General features: G+C 37.6%; 1 protein-coding gene across 2 annotated transcripts in view; it reads right to left on the bottom strand.

The window, feature by feature from the left end:
* The window catches only part of LOC127385064 (cytochrome c oxidase assembly protein COX16 homolog, mitochondrial), a 48,482-nt gene that overhangs the window by 4,667 nt on the left and 31,490 nt on the right, over positions 1–12,325 (bottom strand). For both annotated transcript variants that reach the window (XM_051620323.1, XM_051620324.1), the window contains exon 3: positions 9,118–9,180. In XM_051620323.1, the coding sequence (XP_051476283.1) occupies positions 9,118–9,180 (63 nt within the window). The remainder of the gene's footprint in view (positions 1–9,117; positions 9,181–12,325) is intronic.

The raw sequence follows: 12,325 nt of genomic DNA, 5'->3' as shown, positions 1-12,325 counted from the left end.
AGCCCATTTGCAGATAAAATATCAGCCAGGGAAGAATATCTTCATGGCTGAGAGATGAAGTGAAGGAAATAGATAAACAAGTTTGGTTTTGCAAGGATATCAAAACAGCTTGAAGACCATAAAAGATATATTGAGGCACTCTACGATGACTTACAGATGCAGAGGTGCAGAATTACAGCTAACACTGAATCTGTGGTGTTGTGTATGACTGAAAATCTCAACTTTATCATCACACCAACATGGCCTTTTTAGGTTTTTTTACAACATTTTCTCAGGGCTACCTTTTGGACATCTCATTTTCTTAATATAAGCTTAATGTTACTTACTTTGTTTAGCGTCGGACATAATATCTGTGATTAGAGATTCATTAATCTGTGATTGAATAGCCTGTGATTAGTAATATAATACCTCAGATTAAAAAAAAAAAAAGTCTTTTTTCCATCTAAAAAATGTTTAGTTTGTATTCTATTAGTATACAAACAAGTTAGCAAGCAGCATGCTATGGCCAGAGTAAGGGTGTTCTGTTCATTAAGAAAAGGATTTTTTGCATTTGGGGCTTTCCTTTTCATGTAAACATCTAGAGATCTGCTTCTCTTTTGGGCTTTGCTGAAGACTGCCAAAAATCACAATGATGAAACCAACAGAGGTTTTGTACCAAACTTCAGTGGGATCCAACACCACTCATCTATGGCACTATGAATTAATCAATGCTGAACTCGTTGAAGAGACTCCTTTGCCATAGCTTTTTCTCTTCAACTATGCCAGTTCAGCACTAGGTGGGGTTGTGCTCCAATCATTAAAAAAAATGAAATTTATAAGGAAAACACTTGCTCTGGGACAACTGAAGGAATCATTGAGTGGAGAGAGAACTGAAGGATGGTTAGATGGCTCCATTGTAAAATATGTGTATCAAGGAACAGCACTGCCAATTTGTGCATCATTTTCCAGATTTGAAAAATGAGAACAGGACTTGCCACCATCTCAGAGGTGTCACAGACTTGAATTAAAATTTGCAGAGTGCTCTCATAGTTTTATATGAAGATGCTTTAGTGATACAAATTACTCAGTTAACCAGTTATAGCACTCAGTTAAAACTACGTGGTTACACAGCTTTGGTTTTTTAAAATAACAGAAAGTAACATTAGGCAGGTAGACTTCCACCTAGGAAGTAGGGTTTGCCTTGATTTCCTCCTAACAAGCAGTTTCTCATCTTAAAATTAAGGCTTTAAAAAATACATTATATCTTAGAGGATAACCCAGTGCCACTTATGAATTGCATCTGCAGATCCCAAGATGGACTTCTCATCCCAAAGGATTCACAAGCTTTATGGGTAAAGTCAAGAGAACTCATGAATGGATCACTTACTTTCAGATTATCTTCTTTCTTGAGCAAAAATGAAACTTCAAAACAAACATCCAATATATTAAGAACAGCCTGAGTGCAAGACTACATCTTCAACATCAAACATCCAAAATTCAGCAAATTCCACTTTTAATTAAGCAATTAAGAACATTTAGGATAGGTTGCATTTCCCTTGTAAATGGAAGTTTTATCAAACTACGGTTAATGTGTCCCAGAAAGAGAAGTGCTGCTTTCTAAGGTTTATTGCTAAATTCACAACTTGGGAGCCAAGTTCATAGGACCAAGGAATTTCCCAACTTTGAATGCTTGATCCTGCCAACTCTATATGATATTAAACTTTGTAAAGGTATGTCCTAGTTACTGCAGCAGAATCTTCTAAAAAAGAAGGAGCCATGGACAGGCTTTTGGGATGTTTGCAGGCTCTTTCTCAACTATATTTTATAGTACAAGAGCAAAAAATGGCAGTTCTGTGGCTGGTAGGAAGAACATATATGGATATCCACAGCACGTCCATGTCTGGAGCCACAAAAGCCTCCTGCCACCACAGAGCTGATTTATTTCAAACATCTCGCTAGGACTATGAATACTTGCAAGTGTGGACAATTTTTTAACTTTATGTATATAAAATTTGGCACACTATGTCCTTCTAATAATAGTAAAAAGATACTCTAATAAAATAAAAGAAGAAGAGGTGTATAAGGATGAAAATATATTAGACCCATGAGTCACACACAGTGTTTTTCCTTCTGAAGAGATCAGAAAAATTGTATTTTTACACGTTTCTTATGTGAGAGGAAAAAGCTGCGATCAGTATCACAAGAAAGGGCTAAGAGATTACCATGATGAGAAACGATCAGTTGCCACTACAAAACTACTAACTGCAGTGTGTAGGCTTAACAAAAGAAACAAGTAGAGAAGGTTTAAGACAATAATGTCAAATTAAACTTAATCCCAGGCTATTAAATAACTACCTTAAAGTAAACATGCTCCTTCAAATCAGCAATCAATATTACTGAGTACCTGATCCTTCTGAATCAGTGAGTTAAATCTCTCCCATGCTGCTGCCTCTATCCTAGCCTTGGTTAGTTCAGGTAACATTCACACAGAGTTTGTGTATTTCAGAGCTTTTGTTTCTTATCTACACTTTCCTGCTCCTTTTCCACTCATCTCTCTTCCAGAACTTGCTTATCAGTTTATATGCAGAAACTGAATGCTTTTCTTTGTGTAAAAACTATGGTTTTGCCTGAATGTTAACAGAGCAACTTCAATACTTTCAGACATAAATAGATTTTTCAGTGACATCAACAGCTACTGCTTGGTTTGTGCTGTTGGGTAAATTTCTCCTAGGAAAAAAAAAAAAAATCCTGCTTCTTCTCTGTGGCCAACATCCCCCACCTATTTGATGAGGATCGTAATATGGGTGTTAGTCCCCTGCTATATTACCAATTATAGTCAAGCTGCTCCTCAACAATGGTGCTGAACGTGCAGTAAACAAATAATTTGCTGATAAATCTAGCTTTCATTCTACTGTAGATTCATAGAATGGTTTGGGTTGGAAGGGATCTTAAGGATCATCTGGTTCCAACCCCCCCGGCAAGGGCAGCGACATCAGGGCCCCATCCAACCTGGCCTTGAACACTTCCAGGGAGGGAGCAGCCACAGCTGCCCTGGGCAACCTGTGCCAGTGTCTCACCACCCTCACAGTAAAGAATTTCCTCCTAATGTCTAACCTAAATCTCCCCTCTTTCAGCTTAAAATCAGTACCCCTTGTCCTATCACTACACATTCTGGTAAAAAGCCCCTCCCCAGATTTCCTGTAACCCCCCTTCAGGTACTGGAAGGCTGCTATAAGGTCTCCCCAGAGCCTTCTCTTCTCCAGGCTGAACAGCCCCTACTCTCTCAGCCTGTCTTCATGGCAGAGGTGCTCCAGTCCTCAGATCATTTTCGTGGCCCTTTTCTGGACTTGTTCCAAGAACTCTGTCCTTCCTGTGTTGAGGGCTCCAGGATTGGACACAGTACTCCTCCTTCAGAGGCAGTTAGTGAGAGAAATGTATACAGCCTCAGCCATGCATCTAAATTCTGATACACTACACTGCAATAATTTCAGAGATACTTCATACCAAAGACCTTTCAGTTCCCCATTGAGGGCCCACTAGTATGACAGGAGTGCTTAACACTTCCACCTCATCAGCTGCCTAAGAAAATGTTCCCAATACTGCCCAGTTCAAGACAGCAGTATCCCTTAGGACAATAAATGAAATAATTCAGCCGTGCTGTGTGGATGCCACTCTCCCTACTCAAAATTTTTCTTTGTGACTAAGACAACACACAGTGTTGGCCTTAACATGGTAAGAGCTGTTTGGTTCCTCTGGATTAAAAAAAAAAAGCACACAGGGAGTGCGAGAAGGTACAAAGGATTCTGTTTTGAAGACAGGAGAAAGGGTGAGGAGATTATTTATAATGGGTACCAGTGTGTCCCAACCATGTTTGCTGTTCGATTGCACTATTAACTGCCTCACTTAATTTTCCACCTATGAGAATGCAGTGTCTTCCTATGGGATAAGAAAAATGCAAAAGCTACACACATGAAAGAAACAGCTCCCAGTTAAGGAAAATCCTGTGCAAAGAGGTATGTTATAAACATGACCAGGAAAGAATTTACATGACTATTTAATAGACATGAATTCCAGTAAAAAGCAATACCCCATGAACTTCCCTCTGGAGGCTAAATGTCTGTCTTCCTGCAAGAAGGTTTTTCCACCAGAACTCTTCCTGTGCCATACACAACACCAAATTCCACCTCCTCGTGTTTCTTCAATCACATTTTGAACTACAGCACACAGGGATGAGATGCCAACAAGAAAAGGAGCAACCTATAGCTAAGCTATGGACTGGACATCTACCCAGAATAAAACACACCTATTACAAACTATTTAACCAAAGTCCTTTCCCTGTCTCACCCACGGCAGTTTCTATTACTGATAAACCAACATCACTTTGTCCTCTACAAATCACCAAGTGATAAAGACTCACAGTGAAATAAAAACTCTCAATACCTTTTTACATACAAATAATCTGAAATGCAAGAAACTGTACTCGTCCCAGATACAACCTGGAGGACAGTCAGAACCCAGAGGCTAGGCTGTACAGCACACCAGTAAGGAAGACAGCATGGAAGGGATAGAGTGATAAAAGGGGGACAGAAGAACATCTCACCCTAATTTAGTGTCACAACAGTTACTAAAGAGGGATTTTTTTTCCCAACATCTTTGTAATCTCTCAACAGGCTAAGGTATTTAACCACTAGCATCTTCACAGACATTGAAGTAAATAATTTCAATATGCTAATGTGTTAATTCCTAAACAACAACAAAATCAGAAATTCTCTGGTACTGATAATGGCAGCAACAAGATACTTGCAGATTTCAACTACTGGCATTCAGGAATTACCTTCCTTCTAGGGTTGTTCTAATGTCCACACACTTTGATGCATCTATTTAATACTATAAATTACTGTTACTACACTGTCCCTTCCTGATAAAAAAAAATGTTTCATCCATTCTGCTGGCACTGCAATACCCAAAGTTAAGTTAAATGAGCATTAAGGGGCTTGAATAATTTTTAGAAAAGCTCAGATTCTTCTTTTACTCTTAAGACAATAAATATACAGGTTATATTCCCAAGCCACCTCTCCATATACCTGCTTTTACTTTTTGAACTATCCTGAATTAACATTTTAACACTATAATTACAATACTTCTGCTGCAATTCTCAGGCCAAACAGTTGCACAACAATTGACCAGAGCTAATGTTGACCTTTTGTGTTTTATCAAATTATGAGGAACAAAAACTGCTCAATATTAATTTACTTCAAGCCAAGAAAGCATCATTCTCTAGACTGACTATCTGCAGACCAGCATACTCCCTCACTTATCCCATCCTTGCAACCAGCTGAACAAAAGTTTAAAAAGTTTTACAGTTTTGATACTCTGAAAGACAGAGAACCCCTTTTCCTGCTGTTGTGTTCCAGTATGTTCCCATCTATTAATAATGGACGTTATTTCTAATTTTAGCATCTTTGCTGCAATTAAAAAAAAAAATTCTTCAATAGCTAGCACTTTCTTCTTATTAAGATATTTATATAAAAATACCATTCTTTTCAATACCTTTAAAAAGATTTAAATATTTGTTTCTTTACAGTTATTTTCTCAAGTCCTAAGTTATTATATTCAACATGTTCTGCAACCTATCCCCTTTTTAAAGCCCTGTTCAAAACACAGACACAAGAAGCAGAACCAGTATTTCAGCACTAGGCTCAACAGTGCCATACAGAAGTAAAATCACCTCTCCTGTTCATACTCATAAAGCCTGAATTAGCTGTTTGTGCTACATCATCACAGTAGGAGATCAATCTGAATTACATTCACTGACTCCTAAAACTTTTCCAGAGTTGCTGCTTGCTATAATTCAGTCCACTCTGGCCTGTATTTCCAGTTTTTAAAACAAACAACCTTGGCTACTTCTAAAGGTACTTTGCTGATTTCATGGGCCCAGCTTATCAAGTAATGATACAAACAGCCCTCTGTCCCTGCCTCGTGGTACTTTTACTATTTCAATACTTTTGTGTCATTTGCACATCAGTGATGATTTTATAATTTCACTGAAAAAAGCACTCCGTATTGCTCAGGTGTCCCAAATCCCATAGAAGATTTAAAAATATCCTCTTCCTGCCTAGTGACGATTCCCATTTTTCAGCAGCCACTGATGTCTTCCAAGCATTTTCTTTGAACTTGGTTCTAAACCATCAGAGCCTAAAAGATATTAAATAACATCTTCGGGGTTTTTTTGGAAGTACATTCCTCGTTTCTCCTGACTTGAATACAAAGGACTTTTTTCCCAAAATAAATACAAATACATTTTTTGAATGTTACTACTTTGCTAACATGGTTACTCATGATTTTACATCCTCATTATTTTATTTTTAGTTTGCTGCAACACCATCCTCCATATCCTTGTCAGCTTACTTATCAGACAACTCTCTGATGTCCTTAGCTTCTTTATAACTGCTCTTTTACTGTTTCCATAGCAATCCTTCACATTTTTTATTTATTGTGATTTTTTCCCTCTGCCTTCAACTACCATTGGTTCCCATTGGATAGCACAGATTTGATTCAAACTTAGCTGATTCTTCCATTGTAAAAGGTTAATAAATTCTTAAAGATGTTTTTATTTGCTTGAGAAACTCCAAACAACAATTATTTATTTTGGAGTCTGACGTAACTGATTGAGGTCAGATTTTTTAGTACTAGACCACTAATTTCACATAAGTACAGAAACCAAGGGGTAGTACAAGGAATGTTATTTTGAGTTTGCATTTAAACCAATGAAAAGGAATGTACTGTGATACAGTATGAGAATGTCTGTCACATTAACCAATTTTATCCTTCTCTTTCAAACAATATTTTTGTGCTTTCAAATTAAATACCCTAGGCTTTTGTCACAGGTCAAACACAACATTTTTCATAGTGTGTTCTACAAGGCCCAGCTCAGCAGCAAAACTACATTCACATTAGTACCAGTGTCACTAGTGGACAGAGCAATGATATATTAGGCAAAGGGGAACAGACAGGACTAATTGGCCATATGAGGACACATAAGTGTGTGAGAGGAATGCATAAGCAACAGAGAACACATGCAAAGGTAGCTTGCTCCTCTGGTACATCCCAAGGCACAAGATAAATGGCATTATTAACAGATTTGAGATACAAGAAACACAGTATGAATTACACATGCAAATTCTTTCTTCCTCAAAATTTGTATTCTGGCCAGAAAAATTCCCTATACGAAAGAAAGTAAATTGTGTACAGTTTGAGAAGATATAATTTAATAGATTAGAAGGTGAATAAAAGTCTTTATGCTACTTCCGTCATAGCAAATTGATTGAATCTGTGATTACTACTTCTTTCATCATCACCACCACATTGGAGACAAAATGCAGGCTTCATTATGTTTGAAATACTGGAAATGTCTTTATCTTCTGCAATATGCCCACAACAGCGTATGCTTATAGCACAAATTATGACATTCTAAAAGAAACCAGTATGTATTCATTATGTACATTTCTGTAAGGACAATTAGATATTTTTTAAGTTCTTAGGGAGGGCAAATGGACATTTGCATGCATCAGGCAACCATGCTTCAAAAGAGCTGGCTTGGTATCCTCAGCAACAGCTGCAGATATAATGCTAATAATACTGTAAAATAAGGCTTTACATCTCAAAACAGCAACTGTTTTTTTTTTAACTGCCCTTGATCTCTTATCATACCATATTTAGTAACAGCCACCAGTATAATACTCCAATGTGACCTATATAATTAGAAGATGTTGTTAAGAGTTGTATTTTGGACAAGTGAAAAAAGGGGGAAAAAAACCCCAACATAACAAACCCCACTAGCCTGGAACAGATGGGGTCCACAGAAAACTACTCTCTTAAATGTCAGCTGTAACTCAGTAATTGTTCAGATGACTTTTACACTAGAATACAGAGCTAACATGGACTAAAATTGTCACACACAGTGTGGAGCCTGTGAAGTATGAGCACGACTGCTGGTAGTCCCACAAGTTTCACTAAAGCAAGAAATGAATACACCTGGTACTTGCAAGTTGGTGCCCAAGTAAAGCAGATACTGAGATTAGAGTTCAATACAATAGTATATTTTCATTAACTTTGGAAGAATTTCAGCCTGGGAACTCTGCAGTTTAGATTCAGGAAAACAGAAGATTGCTTCTGTCATTTCTGTCTGTCAGGAAGGGCCTCATTACCCAAGTAGGTTTGTAATATGTTGTTATGCCAGTTGTATTTTATTACCATTGATTTATTAATAGAGATAATGTAATTATGGCTATTCAAATATTATTCTTCAACTATTTACTTATCTTCTGGAGAGAAAGCAAGGCATATCTAAATACACATCAGTTGATTGAGGTTAGAGAGTTAAACAGAGAGATGTGGTTCTTTTTACTGCTTGTGGTTCTTCCACATAAATCCGAGCAGCCTTACAGTATATTCTGTGGAAGATGAGAGACACAGTAATCCCAGAGGCAATCAGAACTTAGTGGACTTGTACGTTTTGAGTTTCCATTGGAGCTTTTAATACGTACTCAGGGATCAAATCTTGTTAATCCCTACATCATAAAACACTGTTCTTTGTAGAAGAAGGATGGCACAAAACTGTTTGCAATAATGGTAAAACACTATGAAAATGCATAGTTGATAAAAGAGTGAAATATTTCTCCACAACATTTTCTGAAACAGTGAAAAGAAACAGTCTGAAAAATACCTAGAAGTTTCAGAAGAAAGAAATGACAGAAAGCACATAAAGTACCTTGTTCTGTAATTTGGTCTGAAGATCATAAAAACTCATGCAGTAGAAGTGCTGACATATCTACGTACACATTCCATCTAAGGCCAACATCAACTCTACATTTATAGACTAAGTTAACCACAGAAATAGTGGAATTTATTTGCACCACTGTACTTAGCACCTGGACATCAAAGTAAAGCTGTGTTCAGAAAAAAAGCACTGCATGTTCAAAAAGCTTTCTTTACATAAAACCTTGTTTTTATTGGACATCAGTGAGTCAAAGGCAGATGGCTGATCTAATTTTAGTTAGGGACAGATACAACCCACCAGTGGCCAGGGTAACCAAGGGTAGCCAAGGTTATCAGCCTCAAGAAACAAATTTATTTTACCTCATATTCAGATTCCAGTGTCACAGTGTTCTGTTTTAATTTTTCTTTCAAAGCTGGATCAACCTGCAAGAAAAAGAACAAGTACAGCAAAAATGCTTGCATTTAAGAATTTTTTTAAAGAAGTCTTACCCCAAATAAACTAAATTGGTACATGCAAACATTCCCCCTCTCCTCTAAATGAGTTTATGTGCTGTTTGTTCAGATACCAAGATGATGAACACAGTGCAAGAATCAGGCTGAAAAGAGACAGGTCAACAAACTTTTCAAATCAAAAAGGAAGCATATCTGTAACTAGCTCCACATTGGTATTATCTTAGATACTTAAATCTCTAATTGTTTACACTGAAACTGTCAAATCTAAACAAAGCCTTAAACAAATGAAACAAGAAAGACCAAAAAGGACAAAACTGTGATCATGTTGCATATTTTACTCCTGAATGTTGTGTTCAGTGAATAGGTATAAAATATACTCTAGCTTTAAAACCCTAAGCAGGAGTCAAACTTCCAATGTGCAGGTGAACACACAGCTCTCCCCTAGTTTCAATTCTGTATCAACAATGCTGGTGATTCCTGCCATATTTTAGAGAAGTTTGTTCAAAGGAAAACATCTGAGAACAGAAATGTTGGTGAACCACAGCAGATGTGTTCCACGTTTTAACTTCTATGCCTAGGTGAAGTTAATGTTCATCCCCCCTCTTTGCTAAGTAATATCTGTCTCCCACAGGCCTATGGGCAGAGCAAAGGGGAAAAAAGATAAATTAGCATTTTCCATGCTTAGAGAAATCGTTTTATGTTCTCCTCAAACAGACATCAGCCATATATGCAGTATTCAGACATGGTCTTTAGGCTAATCAATTAAGATATCAAATAAATCTACCAAGAGAAAACATTCTCATTTTTAGATCTTAAATACAATCAGTGTTAAACAAACCAGATGTGTAAGGAGACTGGTAATGTGTTTAGTTCTACATTCCTGGTACACTAGTACAACTATTCCTAGCTCAGTGAAAAAAAGTTATTCTTAATTTACTTCTTGATCTGAATGAAAAGGGCTTTGTTACCCTCATCACAACCAACCTCAAATGTCTATAAGCAGTCTGGACAAGAAAAAGGAGGGAACACAAGATAGAAAATTTGACTGGTCAATGAGAAGATCTACCTTCAGATTTGGCAACAACACAAACTCCTGATCCTCAGATGTACTTGAAATACACACCTGTCACCTGTATTGACGGGAATTGCTATGAGGAATTTCCCTAGGACATACTGTTCCGTTTGATTACAGACACTGTCTGCTAGTTAATATGCAGCCTGTGAGACCTCAGTTCCTAAGGATGCTCAGGCAGGCAAGTCTAATACCATCTGTGCATGGCCAGAAGTTTGATCTCCCTATCTGATCACAGATCTGGTCACAGAAATACATGCATTTGCAACCTCCAGACTCATTACACTTGGGAACTAAGCCAAAACATCTAAAAGTTTGTCCAGGATACAGCTCCCACCTTCTTTGTAATAATAATTAAAAAAAAAAAAAAGGTACTATCTCTGCACTGGCCCTCTACATCAAATAAAAACTGAAATACTACATCTCTGCCTTGGCATTCAAGGCCTCCACAGAACTGCCCCTCATTAAAGATGGATTGCTGCTCTCCTTCTGTGACCACATCCTCCAACAACAGCCATGCTTAATTAGAACAAGGAAACCCATCCATCAGATGTGCAGATATGCAAACTCTTTGGAAGGCCAGACAGGCTTTGGAGCTTGCTTTCACAGAGATAAGAATGATTGTGGACCTCACTCTATTCAGAACTAAATGCAAACACTATTTGTTATACTTGGTGTTCTGGCAATACACATATGGACAAGGGAAAATAAATGCTCCAGTAAGTAAAGAAGAAAGAGAGTTTTATTTCAGTGAAGACCAGTGATAGGACAAGGAGTAATGGATACAAGTTGGAGCATAGGAGGTTTAAGAGGAATATCAGGAAAAATTTTTTTACTGTAAGAGTGACAGAGCACTGGAACAGGCTGCCCAGAGAGGTTGTGGAGTCTCCTTCGCTGGAGACATTCAAAACCCGCCTGGATGCCTTCCTGTGTGATGTACTCTAGGTGACCCTGCTCTGGCAGGGGGGTTGGACTAGATGATCTTTCGAGGTCCCTTCCAACCCCTAGGATTCTATGATTCTATGATTCTATGATTCCTCCTATGTCTTCCCTTCATTTAACAAAAAGGAACACAAAATAACATGGTTGAAGCAGCATTTTCACTTAATTAACCATAGCCAGAATTTAACTTTTAAAGACTGCTCAGTATCCCTATTACCAAGTTTTACTTTAGCAATTTTTAGTGTATTTGTTTAATGTGTAGTATTTTCATGGCTACAATATGTATGATAAAGGGAAACAAACACTAAAATTACTGTTGCTTTTCCTCCCTCCCAGGAACACCTGTCCTCAGACTTCCTTGTGCATTCATTCTCCTCTGCCTGTACAAAGGGAGACTTGCTGAATCTGAAAGACAGCATCCCAAGACTCATAACTTTTTAACACTGTAGCTTTAATATTATTCTTATTAAGTTTATTCTTTAGAAGCAGGAATTTTATTCAGCAAATTAACATACCAAAAAAGAGTAGTTAAATCCTGTTTTGAGGGCAAACTGTACACACATCTTTGCAAGCTCCTAATATTTATCACAAAGGCACATGAAAGACTTAAATCCATTCTGCAGAACAAGCTGTTTTGTTTGAAGTTTCACAAGAAAAGAAAAGGGATCAAGTATGTATTTCTTCTTATCTTTACATTTTTTGTTCCTTACATACTTACCCACATCAAATAACACACACATACTTGACTCTGCACAGAAACTGAGTTTTCTGCATGTTCTAAAGCCTTGGTTGCAAACCTCTGCTTTTCAGCTGCCAGAGACAGACAGGTTACAAATTGTTTTCAGAACCAATAGGGCAGTTGTGAAAAAGTTCTGTTTCCAAAGTGCTTGTACCATGTTACACTATCTTTGCAACATCAGAAGAACATAAAAAGAGAGACAAAACAGTCCTATTTTCATTCTGAAAAGGCAGATAAACATCCATGTAAGCCACAATCACAGTTCATAACCAGGGAACACTTACCATGTGGGCAGAGCCAGGAAAGTGCCCATGCCAAAGGGATAGCTCCTTTATATCACACATCTGCCACAAGATCCAAAT

This window comes from Apus apus, chromosome 5, assembly GCF_020740795.1.
Source record: "Apus apus isolate bApuApu2 chromosome 5, bApuApu2.pri.cur, whole genome shotgun sequence".
Classification (NCBI taxonomy): domain Eukaryota; kingdom Metazoa; phylum Chordata; class Aves; order Apodiformes; family Apodidae; genus Apus; species Apus apus.
The sequence above is the reverse complement of the archived record's forward strand: the minus strand, read 5'-3'. Positions and strand labels throughout refer to the sequence as shown.